The 15308-nt window shown below is 36.2% G+C and overlaps 1 protein-coding gene across 1 annotated transcript; it reads left to right on the top strand.

Annotated features, from left to right (window-relative positions):
- Nucleotides 1–3643: 3643 nt before the first annotated feature.
- On the top strand, nucleotides 3644–15232 carry LOC134820757 (endoplasmic reticulum transmembrane helix translocase-like). The gene is made up of 20 exons (XM_063831346.1): nucleotides 3644–3805; nucleotides 4278–4598; nucleotides 5267–5448; nucleotides 5616–5715; nucleotides 6083–6271; nucleotides 6496–6634; nucleotides 6756–6938; nucleotides 7129–7266; nucleotides 9240–9344; nucleotides 9589–9826; nucleotides 10173–10284; nucleotides 10426–10578; nucleotides 10859–11021; nucleotides 11787–11878; nucleotides 12008–12143; nucleotides 12422–12516; nucleotides 13133–13222; nucleotides 13539–13694; nucleotides 13904–14019; nucleotides 14155–15232. The coding sequence occupies exons 1-20, from the start codon at nucleotides 3680–3682 to the stop codon at nucleotides 14717–14719; spliced, it is 3399 nt and encodes a 1132-aa protein (XP_063687416.1). The 5' UTR covers nucleotides 3644–3679; the 3' UTR covers nucleotides 14720–15232.
- The last annotated feature ends 76 nt before the right edge of the window (nucleotides 15233–15308 follow it).

The raw sequence follows: 15308 nt of genomic DNA, 5'->3' as shown, positions 1-15308 counted from the left end.
CCTTAATTGGGCACCCTTAACAATTCCCATAATGTTTAACGGGGTAGTTAACGGGGTCACCTTATCACGTGATTAGGTAAACCAATCACCTGATCACACGTAATGAATAAACTCGTTATGCTTCATATCTCGGTCATCTGAGAAGCTACAGTTCTAATTTTTTCAGGACAAACGTAATTCGAATGGCCAAACACAATTCAATATAATTTAGCTTGATCCGACTATCCAAACTATCAAATAAATGTGAAAATGAACCTCCATTTGAAAAAAATGAACGCGAATATTTTTCGAGTTGACAAATTCCTCGAACCAGTGGTGGTACTAAGTCATACCAGAAGAAAGTATTTCAATTGGGCACTCAGTGACTGAGCTATTAAGGCCAACGTTTGCACACTGACTTTTGGCCCACCCTGTATATTAGTTACTCATATCTCTTGTACAGACTGTTTTACAAGGACATTGACAGATGATACTCACATTAGGCATTCATTATTGCATCTAAATTATTTCACTTGCATTAGGTTTAGAAATTTATTCTCTGGTTAACAGATTTCAAATGTTTAATTAATTTGTAGTATGACAGTAAGGTATATAAGAAGTTATTTAATTTTGCTTGGGCTATTATATTAACTATTGAGGTTTAATGATGATATGGAATTTATATAAATTTACACTATGTGGTTGGGGCATTTTGCATAGTAAATATGGTTACTACTCCTATATATCATATTATTTGATTGGTATTCGATTTCTGATTATTTCCCTAGGAATATGATTATTATATCTCAATTTGGCTTTAGGTAGGGTGCCCCGCTAAAAGAACTGGATTCTTTCAGGAAGCATCCCGTGCACAGAGCTTGGTCTACATATATATTAAATTATTAAACATTCATTCTGTATGTGCACGAAAATTTATTTCAATCAAAAGAAACAATTAAATGTTTCCAAATGTGAGCAAACACATAACTTAACTAAAAGAAATTGTTACAACTTACCTTCTATACTATTTCATAATCATCAATGGCGGGAATAAGAAAAAAAACACAATTATAACCGATAATTTTACTGGCTATTCCCATTTAAAAGAGCGTATTTTGAATTCCTAAACAACATTAAACAATCAATTTCAGGAATACTGCAGCTGTTAACTAAAGAAGAAAGAACTTGTGTGGCGGATAAGGTGTGTGCTATACCAGATGATGAAGATGATTTTGGTTGTTCCAGAAGTCATAGAGAGGATATTCGGTACGGAGTTCTGTGCTAATTTTAGAGACTTCTACACCGATAATAACGAGGTGCAGTTCAGACTGGATATGACATTCTTGACAAGTACATTAAGGGGGCAGGGGGGGGTCTTCATGGAAATTTTCTCAAAATCGACTTTTTAGTTGTTTCTGATAGAGGGGAGTAATATCTATCAGATGCTTTTGATCCCGCGGAAAAATATCGTTCCTATCCGAAATTATTGCTGTTCAAAGGTCAGCGCGTGTGTGTAATTGTATTGCGCGAGCGATTTTTGATCACGTGCCTTGAAAATCGAGTCTAAAAATCTATCTTCTCCTACATTCTTTGAGCAATTTCCCTGAAACTTTCAGGATATGTTCTAGGGATCATTTAGAAGAGATGAGCCGGGCAGAATTTTGAGATGGGCCTTTTAAAATTTTTTATTCGATTTTGAAAATCGTGGACCTCGTTTTTTGATGATTTTTCGAGGTCCACGATTTCCAAAATCGAATAAAAATTTTTTAAAGGCCTATCTCAAAATTCTGCCCGGCTCATCTCTTCTAAATGATCCCTGGAACATATCCTGAAAGTTTCAGGGTGATTGCTCAAAAAATGTAGGAGAAGATAGATTTTTAGACTCGATTTTCAGGGCACGTGATCAAAAATCGCTCGCGCAATACAATTACACACACGCGCTGACCTTTGACCAGTAATAATTTCGGCTAGGAACGATATTTTTCCACGGGATTAAAAGCATCTGATAGATATTACTCCCCTCTATCAGAAACAACTAAAAAGTCGATTTTGAGAAAATTTCCATGAAGACCCCCCCCTGCCCCCTTAAGTTCAGATGGGACACATCAAGATCGGAAATGTATTGTCGATTATGGAATTCCCCAGTTCATACTGGAAAACTGTACAGAATCATACATGGTACTTATTGTAGTAATACTTCTCAGAGACATTATATCATATAAAGATAACTTGGAACATCTACCAAGTCTTGTAAAAGATGAGTTGTACAGCAAGATAAAAGAATTACTTGTTAAGTGAGGAAGAAATGATGATATTCTATTGTCGTTGCTCCGCATGATAGTAAGAATTGTTTCTCATGAGACACCTGATTCCAAAGACTCTTCTGGGGAAAGAAAGATTAGTTGAAACGTTAAGAAATAGCTCGGATATTTTCAGAGACATTATTAAATCTAGTACTACAAGAAGTAATCGTGCTAGCAGCGATACTCCTTCATGAATATATATTAAGCCCGTGAAGAGCTCAGAACTGTTAGATATACTTGTACCTATAAACAATTTTACCCCACAAGAGATAAGCAAGTTAGCTAACAACATAAAAGAAATACCTGCAATTGAGGAAGATGTGAAACAAGTTATCAGTAAACTTGTAACAATCAACTTTATCGACAAGTCCTGTGGGCTGTATGAGGATAACACTGAACAACAATATCGGAGGGACCTGACTTATATCATCAGACAAGTAGCGGCACTAGCGAATGATAAAGAGAAAAGATTACTGGTCAGGAAAGGCGTCGCTGAACTGTTAATTACAGAGTGTAAACAATGTACTGATAAAGAGGTAGTGCACAATATCACTGATACTTTAGGTGATATAGCAGATCTCAACACTAACTGCCTCTACCTCGTGTACCTTTAACTTACAAACTATCTAGCTTTGAAAAGTTATGTCGTGCAGCTGATGGTAAATGTAGTACCCTCACCGGGATACAGACAAATCTTGTTTTCATAGCAAAATTTACTGCTGTATCATCTCGCATCATGATATGCCTCATTCTGTACAGTGCACACCTTATCAGCGTATATTAACAAGACTTGGATATTAGTTGCTGGTATTGGACTACACATGATTATTACACTGATAATTCACTTATCAGCTTATCACAGGAGATTTGATCCATATGAACTTGATTCGACTCAGAGGAAGTTTGCAACATGGGAATTGGGACTACTTAGTGAGAGAGGGCGGTTACAAGAACTCAACATTAGTCACGTTAGCACGATTTGTGCTGATACTGTTTTTGATCTAAGACTGTTTTGTAAATGTTTTTATTTTTTGAATGTTTTGAGTGAAATATTAGGAAGAATAGAGGTATTAATTATGTTAATACAGTGAAACCCTGACTTACCGAGTCCAAACAAGGCTAGACATACATAACGCGAACAAACAAAACCCCAATTTACTGCAAAAATCAATCATTGCGTTTGTCTCCTTTCCCCCAAACTCTGCAGTAAATCAGGGTTTCACTATACAATAAATAAAAAGCATAATGATTGTCTTTTATTATCTCGGAGGAAAGTGCTGGAGTAACTTACCAATTTACAAAATTATCAAAACAATTATAACAACAAAATTATCATAACAAAATTAATGCAAGTATCACAATCCATTGTGCAATATTGAAAACCATTCAATTTAGGTATGGGAACAACAGTAAGTGATGACGTTCAGAAGATAACATTTCATAATCATCGCCCACTACTGTCGCATTTTTATGTTGGACCATTCTTGTTTCTTTACACTCTCTGGGCTGCTTTTGCATTTCAGGTAATCTAATAGTCTATTCAGCGCCAGCATCATTATATATAGGGAACTTTTACATCTAACTTCACAGCCACAGGTTTCAAACAGGGCTAAAAGTGATTTAGGTGAAGACTTTTCAAAAGATATAATTAGTTGATGAAAAATATATTCCTGCACATTTGATTTTTCATTCGTAAGGATTCACTGCTCTCTAGCTATTCTAGACATGTATCTTTTATAAAATTACAAAAAGGTTGTATTGTATGCTGCTGCTTGAAAATTGAAAGTTTGCTATGATTTTAAGTATTAGAAAATTCCTTAAATTTAAAATAGATGTTGATCAAAATCTTGATCTTTAAATTATATAAACTGTAAAAGCATTGACGTTTTCCTGATGTAGAATGTTGTTTATGTCCAGTCACGATAAAAATCGTCCTTGCAGAAATTGATAATATACAATTAGTATAATTTGTATTCTAACTCAATCATTTCCCAGACTGAACATTCCATTGAGGTTATATCCATAGCTCTTGCAGCATGTGGCATATTACACGTACTTTGTGGATTATTTTGCGTATGGAGTGTGGAATGGAAGACGTTGTGTATGTACTCAACAATACCTGATGCTCTTAATGCTACTTTAGCTAAAGTTGTTCCTACTAAAAACAATGGCAGCACTGTACTTTGTCCTATAAACAAACGATCAAAGAGTGATGGGTCTGAAGAGTTGTGGATTGATTTTCAGCAAACTAAGTACCATTGTTTGGATGGAAAATTCTTTCATCCAGTTCCCTTTCCTGTGAATTCTCCACTGCAGGTTATAAAATCAGCAACTTTTTACTCTTTGAAATAATTTATCATTTAATCTAAGTAAAGTTTATTATTGATATTAAGCAGTTACAATTACATCACTGCTTATTATGTGATAACATTATTTTCACAACTTTGAGTTGTGAAAATAGTTTTATCCAACGAGTTTGACGAGTTGGATAAAACGATAAAACGAGTTACATACCGAGGTTTGACCGAGGTGTGTAACTCATGTTATCATATTATAAGCAGTGATGTAACTGCTTGTAGTAGAGAATACTATTTTTACCTACTATAGCTATGTTTTGCACTTGTCTATTTACCTGTATATTCACGAATATTATTATATCTCCTGTAGACGACATCTAGGTACTAGATTAATTGCGAAATATTGAAATATCATTTAAATGTGAAGCAATACAAAAGAATATCTTTAAAAGAATAATACATATCTATTATATTTGTATCTTTAGATAATAGATAGTAAATACAGTGTTTCGTTCGTGGATGATAATGAGTTGTAATGAATGAATCCCATCTATAGATTGCTACTATTATAAATACATATTATAACATGTTGAATGATGATATGATACTAGCAACTGGTCTGCACATGTGTAAGAGGATTGCTGAAAGTGTGCTATGAAATCTGACTGACTTTATCATATTACTCAGGATTACATAGGCACAAAAGGGCTTGGGAGTGATCAAATAAAAGAGGCTGAAACGACATGGGGTTCCAATGAGATGAGGATAGTTCTTCCTACCTTCCAAGAATTATTTGTAGAGAGAGCCACAGCTCCATTCTTTGTCTTCCAAGTGTTCTGTGTTGGACTTTGGTGCTTGGATGAGTATTGGTATGTTGAAAATTCCATTCCCTTCTTCCTTGTTGTTGTCATGTACAGTACCTGATTGTGATATATCATCACACTGGAAAACAATTGACTTTTGAAGTATTTGAAAGTTTATGTCTTTACGTCCAATTTATGATTAGTAATAATGTTAATGAGCTACTAATCACCAGGTATTATTCTCTGTTTACTCTTGGTATGTTGGCTATGTTTGAAGCTACAGTTGTAAAACAACAAATGAAAAGCATGTCAGAAATCAAGAAAATGACACAGGTTTGAATTTTACTATTTCAACACTATCAGCTTATTTAATTCAGTTATATATATATATATAGAATGCTAATCAATAATTATACTGGGTGGTACCAGGGGAAACGCAATAAATAATCGTGCATTTTTGTAGTATTGATTATACAAAATAGATTGTCATATAACACCATTCAAGCTTAAATTCAAATTCATTTATCCTTTTCTTCCTACAAAGTCACTAAATAAATATTAATAAAAACTGTTTACCCCTTCTCAGAAGTGAATGGTTAATTTTCCTTTTGATTTTCCCAATTGGGCTCCCTCACATTTGAAGATAAGAAAAACTAACAGATAACCAGAAAAGTATTAATGTTCACGGTATCTCTTCCAGGAGCCCTACATTATGAACGTGTACAGAAACAAGAGGTGGGAGAAGGTAAAGTCGAACCAGCTGTACCCTGGTGACCTTGTCTCTCTGACACGCCGTAGTGAGACAGTCCCTGCTGATCTGCTACTCTTACATGGACAGTGTGTAGTAGATGAGAGCATGTTGACTGGAGAGTCAGTTCCTTTAATGAAGGTTTTTTGGAATCATTATTACTTGTTAAACTTTTAGAATGGTTAGCAACATCCAGCTGGAATGATTCATGATGTTATGTGATAATTCACACTTCACTGTACAAATCAATAATTCAACAGAGATTTGGATTATAGTTTTCAATTAATCAATCACATGATATGAATCAATGATATGAATTAACCAATTACCTGATATGAAATATAAGTTTATATATTTTTACCCAGGAAGCAGTAGTATCAGAGGACGGGAGTTGCTGTTACCAAGGCAACCTTGATTTAGATGCACACAGTAGGCTACATGTAGTATTTGGGGGCACTAAAGTCATACAACACACAGCAGCAACCAACAAACAATTCTTAAAATGTAAGAAGATTTACTTTTCAGTTAACTTTATTTGTTCATTGAGGAATTTATCTAATAATTCAACTAGATACTTAGATAAAAACTCAACTGATAACTCACCTTAAAACTTAACTTAATCCAGCACCGGATGGAGGGAGTCTGGCGTACGTTTTGAGAACTGGTTTCAACACTGCTCAGGGTAAACTGCTGCGTACTATAATGTACAGTGTCCAGCGAGTCACTGCTAACAACTTTGAGACCTTTATGTTCATACTCTTCCTCCTTCAGTTTGCTATTGCAGCTAGTGCTTACGTATGGATTGAAGGTCAGTAAATTGTCAGTAATTTAATTGAATTTTTATAAATTCTTGCTCACCCCGAAATATTTAACCGCAAAAACACTCAAAAAATGGTGAGGAGAATCACAATATATAAATAAAAATATATTCCTTCAGTTAAAATAACAGTCATACTAGCACCTTACAATGGTAACTACAACTCTTATCTTAACTTCAGGATCTAAAGATCCAGACCGTAACCGGTACAAACTATTCCTGGAATGTACCCTGATTTTAACAAGCGTAGTTCCACCTGAACTACCAATAGAGCTTTCTCTTGCTGTTAACAGTTCCCTTCTCAGTCTCATCAAAATGGGTTTGTAAAATCATTTTTATAGCAAATTTACCCAAATCTAAAATCTGGTTACAGCAGGCATTCTCTTATTATAAATGTGTTTTCCCTCTCTGAAGACAGAAATATGATTCTTTCAGTTGTCTTCTCGTTCTGCTGAACAACCCTCATCTATAAATCCACAGTTTATTATTCGTGTGGTATCTTTGTAAAGATTTGTATCCTCTAATTCCTTTATCTTCATCCTCTGACATTTGATTCTTCTTATTTTCTCAGAAACTATAGTATAGTGGCATCATATCTGATTTTTTTTTTATGAAAATCTTTTCAAAATTTACATACAATATAACATGTGGCGCAAAATAAAAACAAAATATAACTGATTGCGATCTCTAAAGGACAGATGTATGTAAATTTCAAAGGGAAACCAGAACGCAGTAAAATTGTAGTCGAAACCACACCGCACAAGCCTAGTCCCTGGTAAATGAAAATCAATTAAATAATATGTTGATAAAAAATCATATCCCATCAGTCCTTCTCGGAGCTTACGATCTTATTGTTCCTTATAACATGAACTCGCTGAGGCTCCAATTCCCGTTTCTGCTTAACTTCAAGAACTAACTTTCTGAAGGCAGCTCTCTGCTCGGCTGATCGGTCGGGGCTAATGTACACTGAGTCATACCCCTCCACTTCTCTTAGTTTTCTCGCTTTGCTCAACACTTGCCGCACATGATCTGAGCCGCTGAGAGTGAACTTGATAGGTTTAACGGCTGGTCCTCCATCTGATACAGTTCTCCCCATCCTACAGCAAGAAACGATTCGAGGTTTCTCATCTATGTTTTCTAGTACCTCAAGCACTCTCTTTTCCAGGATTTCTTCACTCTTTTCTGGTAGACCGTAGATGACCAGATTTTGACTACGATCCTCTTCCTCGGAGGCACGTTTCAGAGCAGCTTTCATTTTCTTAGGCGCTAGCGCCTTGCTGCATGAATTCTTCACAACTGACGACCAGGCTTTGAGTTCGCTTTTCACTGTCGTCTGAACAGAGGTCAAATCTTCACTTTTCTTCTCAAGCAATTGACCTTGCAGTTTAATCACAGTGTTCTGATCTGCAATCTTTTCGTCCTTCAGTTGGTCGATTTCATCTTGTAGTTTGGTGGCTGAAAACAACAGCGGTGAACAATAACTGTCGAGAATGTCGATAAAAGTTTCCATCCAATCACACAGCGTAGCCTTGGTGATCTGAGGCTTGTTGAGCGTTTCTTTACGTAACACATTGGATTTCTGAACACCTGCCGCTTGACGCATATCGTTGAGTAGCATAATCTGAGCACCCAAAATCTGTTCAGCATACATTGATCTGAATTTGAGTGTAGAGTAATTCAACGCTATTTCATTGTCAAGATTCTCCAAGTATTTGTTAACCATGATGTACAATGTACACGCAGGGCCAGTTTAATATACACGAGTATATTATCTGCTACACAGTGAGAGCTGTTTAAACCGACGCAAAAGCAATTAACTGATAATATTTCAGTAAGATTTCAGTAAAATAATATTTATCAAATAGTTATCTTTGGGAATAGAACTTTCAGTACCTCAATCGTGTCCTGTAAGAGCTATTTTCAGTGACCCTGCTATATTCAAGAAAAATTCAGTAAAAACAGTGAAATTTGAGTCGCGGAAAGCTGAACTTTGAAAATGTCCTACCACCGGAAAGACATTTTCAAAATTTACATACCATCAAGGTTTTCTCCGGATATACATATTTCAGTACCTTGATGGCGACTTGTGTTACTCTCACCGACCTCACTGATTGGTCGCTGGTAAAAAATGTAATCAAAACCGCGAAAACTCAGTCTATAGGGAGTCTACTAGGAGACGGCAGAAAAGCTTCTCTCTAAAAATCTACCAAAATCTCTTTTTCTATTCTCATGATTTTCCATTTTATAACCTACTTTTCATAACTTAATTTTTAAATTATACTTCTCCCTCAGGTATTTACTGTACAGAGCCGTTTAGAATACCATTCGCTGGGAAAGTGCACGTGTGTTGTTTTGATAAGACCGGAACATTAACCTCCGATAAACTTGAACTAACAGGTAACAACTAATAATAACAAGTAACAACTAATAACAGGTAACAACTAATAATAACAGGTAACAACTAATGAGGTTGTTGTTTTGATTAACTTTTGGGGGAGAAGATGTTCTCATCAACTTTTCGAAGTATGAACCCCCAATTTGTATCTGAATCTTTTATTCTGAATTGATTTTAAGTAAGTTCGAAGAGCTTACATGTTATGATATACTTGTAACCATGTCAAATATTTCAAATATTTCGCAGGAGTTTGTGGGTTGTCAGACAAATCTGACTTAATGCAAATAAATGAAGTTCCCATAGAAACATGCCAAGTGCTAGCCACATGTCACTCCCTAATGCATGTTGAAGATAAACTGATAGGGGACCCAATAGAGAAGGCTACTTTATCAGTGCTCCCCTGGACTCTGACTAAAGGGGACGTGGTCATGTGCAGGTCTCTCAAACAGAGCCTCAAAATTCAGAAGAGGTTCCATTTTAATAGGTCAGTTATTAGGACTTAGGTAGAGCCAAGTGCCAACCTACTTAATACTTATTAGGTAGTTTTCTCATCACATAACTGTTGGTGTGTTTTTTTTCCAAAATTCATACTTTTCCTATTAGACTATATAGTAGTGAACACAGTACAGTTGGCTGACTGTTCACCCCGAACGGTACCCTAAAACATTTTAAAAAGCCACCAGAAAACTCTCGTTTGTAATTTAAGGGTACCGTTTATTAACGAGCAAAAGGGAGTAGGTACCCTTATAAATAATACACTTATTTTATTACAAAACTCGTTGGAGTAAGTTAACTAGTAATAATAACTAATATGCCTGAATAACTTTCAGTACTCTCAAACGGATGAGTGTAATAGTTAGCAAGCAGGATGCGGCTTACAACTGCGAGTACTTCATCATGACAAAAGGAGCCCCTGAAGTTATCAGAAATATGTTGAAGGAGGTAAAATATCATTTGATGTTATTCATCATTGGGGATATTTCAAAGGGAGTAAAATATTGCAAGTTAATATTAAGTTATTATTGTTATTGTTAAGTTATTAAGGTCATGGCAAGTTATCATTAGGGATATTTTACTATTCAGGTACCAGTAAACTACGATTCTACACACAAACAGTACACTCTACAAGGGGGCAGAGTAATTGCTTTAGCCAGGAAGTCGCTTGGAAAAGAAGTCACAGTAAGGGATGTTCTGAGAGAGGAGGCTGAAAACGATTTGGAATTCTGCGGATTTGTGGTATTTAAAATATGTTTCTATATAATTGTTTTTGGACGTATCATTTCACAATTCCTCTTCCACTCAAATTCAAATACATTGTAATTTCAATCACCAGTTAAGTCTAACAAATCTATATTGTCTTACGTTTAATTGGCCTGGTAAGATGCTACAAGATACCACAGTTCTTGTAATTTAGTAAACGAATTCAATAGTAGAAGTTTGGGAGTTTCACAGATTATTCAAGAATGCTGATTTTGCTTAGTAAAATAAAAGTGCTAATATCACCCAAAAATTCCAGGTATTCTCCACTCCATTAAAGAAAGAGTCGAAGTCTGCCGTGGCAATGCTGAAAGAATCGTCCCACTACGTTGTTATGATAACAGGAGACAGTCCACTGACAGCTTGTTATGTGGCTAACCAACTTCGGATCACTAAAAAGATATTGATTCTAACTGATCACGGTAGGATATAATTAAAACATGTTCGGCCACCTCCTTTTAGCCCCCGACCCTCCCCCTCCGTTTCGTTCTCAGATACTTTCTTACGTTCTCAGGAAATTCTTTGTATCTGGTCAGTAAGCTGCTAGGGAGGTTTTCCCTATAGATTTTTGTCTTGCCTTGTTAGGTTTCGGGATAATTTTTAGGAATCTGCCAAAAAATATTGCTAGATATATCCATGGGTTTGGTGCGAAATCTCATGAAATTTACATGTGAGTGGCCCCAAATTTGCATGGTTTTGGACTGAGTGTTATATGAATCCCATTCAAATTTGCCCTTTTCTGTATTCTGTCATCTGTGGTGTAACTTCTACAAGTTTCGTCTTTTCGTAATCTTTGTCAAAAAAAAGTGTTCAAGTAGGGTCTGGCACGTTGCGCGCGAATATTTAAATGTATTAAAATGTCCTGTAAACGCATTTTGTAAAGCCACAGACACGCGCGCGGCTTGCGTCGTGAAGCAGGTTGCTTTAAGAGTCGATCGTGTCCAAACTTGAAGCACAACGGGTTATGGGGGCCGGGGAGACATCCTTAACTGTTTACTCTTACATAATATTACAATATATATGGCTTGAATGACACGTATTAATTTTTGCTGGCCAGCTGGCAGCTTAATCTGTCAAAAAGAAGTTAATGGCAGGGTGCTTTTGATATTATTTTTGTAACATTGAGTGTTAATATATTTGTTATGTAATTGTTGATATAATTGTTAGTATAATTGTTACCATTTCAGAGGATGGGTGGAGATGGGAGACCCCTGATGGTGCTGTAACTTTTCCACTCCACCAAGAAGACAAATCTTATTCTCTTTGTCTAACAGGCCCGGTAATTGTCCAACTTATTTTAAATTTCTGATAGCTAAAATAATCTATTCTTGTTGTGATAGGAGAGCTGTATGGTATTTGGTTTTGGGACGAGAATTTCTCTTTTCATTATTAAGTGTACTCTTTACAGGGCATGAATTTCTGCGTGAATACTCCTGCAACTAAGAAAAGGTCGCTATTTGATGAAATAGTTACTCGTGTGCTAGTGTTTGCTCGGGTTACTCCCAAGCAAAAGGAGGAAGTTATCACTACTCTTAAATCTCAAGGTAAAAAACTTGTTGTAACCTCAACCAATTGTTCCCCAAGAATCTTTCAAACAAGATTTCAGCCGTTAGACGTGTAAAAGGCTCGAAGAGGAATTCTATTGTTTAATCGTTGAACTGCACTGCTGTTTTGTAGTCTGTTAATCATAACATCTTTGTCCAGCTCGACGGTACAACAATGGTAGCAAACCATTAGGTGACAAATCCAGTATAAATTATACCGTGTCCCCTAGACTGGTAACCATGGTAACAAATCCAGTTTAAATAGAACTAACTCCCAGGATTAGTAACAGTGATGTGCGGTGACGGAACGAATGATGTAGGAGCTCTGAAACACGCTGATGTTGGGGTGGCTATCATTTCCAATGCTCCTGAGGTAATGTAGAGTTACAGAGTAGAATTATAATTAAGTAGGCTGTATTATACAGTAAGGGGCTCAAGCCTATTGAGGACGAAAGGGCTCAAGCCTATTGAGGACGAAAGTCACGTATTGATTGACCGTTTGCTCTACTCCTCAGTTAGGGAAAAATTCAATTTCCATCCCCTAAACATTACTGACCTAGTCGGTTTGCTCTCCAACAAAACTCTAGATCCTACCACACTCACTGCCACAGCAAGAGCAATCCATTCAATTCTCTCTGTGAACGAAAATTATACAGCCTATTATAAGAGCCCAGATTTCCACTCAAATACTGGCAAGTGCATAATGCTATAGGACCTTAAAATAAGATTGAACCATACAAACTCGATTTATCTATTTTTCTAAAACTAGCATTATATAACATTTCTAAATTATCCCTACACACTTGTAAATAATAAGAATTGTGTAACTTAAATTATTTCAGAATTACAACTATTGTGTACTCAATAAAGTAATTATCACTTTTGTATCCTTGTATCCTTGTATCCTTGTATCCTTGTATCCTTGTATCCTTGTATCCTACAGTGCGTGTTACGAGGGTAAACCACGTGTCACGATACTTAAATTTCAGGTAAGGCCAGAGAAAAAGGTATTACAAGAGAAGCAAAGCATGAAGACAACAATAATGCAGCAATTAGCTCAGGCCAAAGGAGATCGAAAGGTGAGTGAAATTTGACGTTTATGTTTGTAATGACATTTGATTTCAAATCTATTTCTTCTTGGCTAGTAACCATGGTAATTGGTAACCATGGTAATTGGTAACCATGGTAATTGGTAACCATGGTAATTGGTAACCATGGTAATTGGTAACCATGGTAATTGGTAACCATGGTAATTGGTAACCATGGTAATTGGTAACCATGGTAATTGGTAACCATGGTAATTGGTAACCATGGTAATTGGTAACCATGGTAATTGGTAACCATGGTAATTGGTAATTGGTAACCATGGTAATTGGTAACGCATCCCTTTCTCAGAGTTCTGTGTTGGAGAGACAGAAGATGTTGGAGGAGAAGTTGAAGGAATTGCAAGCAGAAGAGGATACTTTAGTGAAATTGGGGGATGCGAGTATCGCCTCCCCATTCACTAGCAAGTACAGCAGTGTCAAGTGTATCTGTAATATCATCAGACAGGTATACAATCTAATACAATACAATTCGGTACCTAACTATATAGGGCATAATTTATATAATATCACCATAATTTGTTTATCAATCACTTGCTCGGTATGTTATTCTGACAACAGATTATTATATGTCACTGGAGGATATTTCTTGATGATGTCTAGTATGTACGTAGTATTACGTAATAATATGTAACTATATTATTATTACTTTACCAGGGACGGTGTACCTTGGTTACAACATTACAAATGTTTAAGATTCTGGCACTGAACGCTCTGATAATAGCTTACTGTCAATCTGCCTTATACCTTGATGGAGTAAAGTTCAGTGATGGGTAAGTAGATTTGTAACCATGGCAAAAGTAACTAGGTAACAATGATTTTTACACTCTATTTGAAGCATTTCATACTTCTTTCTTTTCAAAACCCCTATTCACTGATATTGCTGTGTAAATAACTTATTATTTCAGACAAGCGACACTACAAGGGTTACTATTAGCGGGTTGTTTCCTCTTCATCTCCCGATCTAAACCTCTAGACAAACTGTCCAAGGCCCGTCCTCACGCCAATATATTCAACACCTACACTATCCTCACAGTGGTGCTGCAGTTCTGTGTTCATCTCTACACTATAATCCGGCTTGTTGACAAATGCCACGAGTTGGAGCCGCGCAGACCTAGCATTGATCTGGAGGCTGAGTTCGCTCCTTCTCTACTCAACTCCATAGTCTACATAGTGTCAGTCACCTTGCAGCTCAATACATTTGTAATCAACTACAGAGGACACCCCTACATGGAGTCTCTGAGAGAGAACAAACCCCTCTGCTACTCATCCGTCTTCACTGCTACTTTCATGGCAATCCTAACATTTGGCATCGCGCCAGAAATAAACAAAGAATTCTCCCTCCTGGTCCTTCCCGATCCTATACAGAACGAAGTGTTTATCGCTCTTCTTCTGGACTCTGTGCTTACATTCCTTATAGATAGAGTTCTCCTTTTTATATGCGGAGATGCTAAACTTAAACCCCTTTACTAATATATTACCCGCTTAGTGTTTCTAAACCCACTTAGTTTTACTAAACCAATACTGACCATGTCTGCAGCTTTTCGCCTTCTTTTCCCCAGATTTGTTTGCGTAACTATTGGTTTTTATTTTCATCGCTTTACTTTGGGTTTTTAGCCGATATATAAATTATTCCAGTTATCTCGGTGATAATGTTGATGAAGTTTTTGTGGGTCTATAATTATTAATACTAGTTCAATGGTAATAAGTAGTTCATTAGTGATCGGACTTTAGTGATTCTGCGTAGTTAGCATAGTCAGTAATGACCCTACATTACAGTAACTGTAGTAGTAACTAGTAACCCTACATTAAAGTAAAGAACATCGTAGATTTACCTCATTTAGAAGTACAACCAGACATGTACATCACTAATAAAATCTATTTCAGTTGATTAATCTTACGTTCAATTTCTTGTTATTTGTTTCTAGGATTCGTTATGTTAAATTCTGGTTCTTCACTTTATTTAGTTTAAATCAATTCTTTGGAGTATCAGTTGTTTGATTGACATTGTAAAACTTTATTGTAATTTACTCGGTGTTTCACAAAGTCTGCCGTAATTTAA

The sequence above is a fragment of the Bolinopsis microptera genome, chromosome 9, assembly GCF_026151205.1.
Source record: "Bolinopsis microptera isolate Bmic1 chromosome 9, MBARI_Bmic_1.0, whole genome shotgun sequence".
In the NCBI taxonomy this organism is placed as follows: Eukaryota; Metazoa; Ctenophora; class Tentaculata; order Lobata; family Bolinopsidae; genus Bolinopsis; species Bolinopsis microptera.
This window is presented reverse-complemented; position numbering and strand designations above follow the sequence as displayed.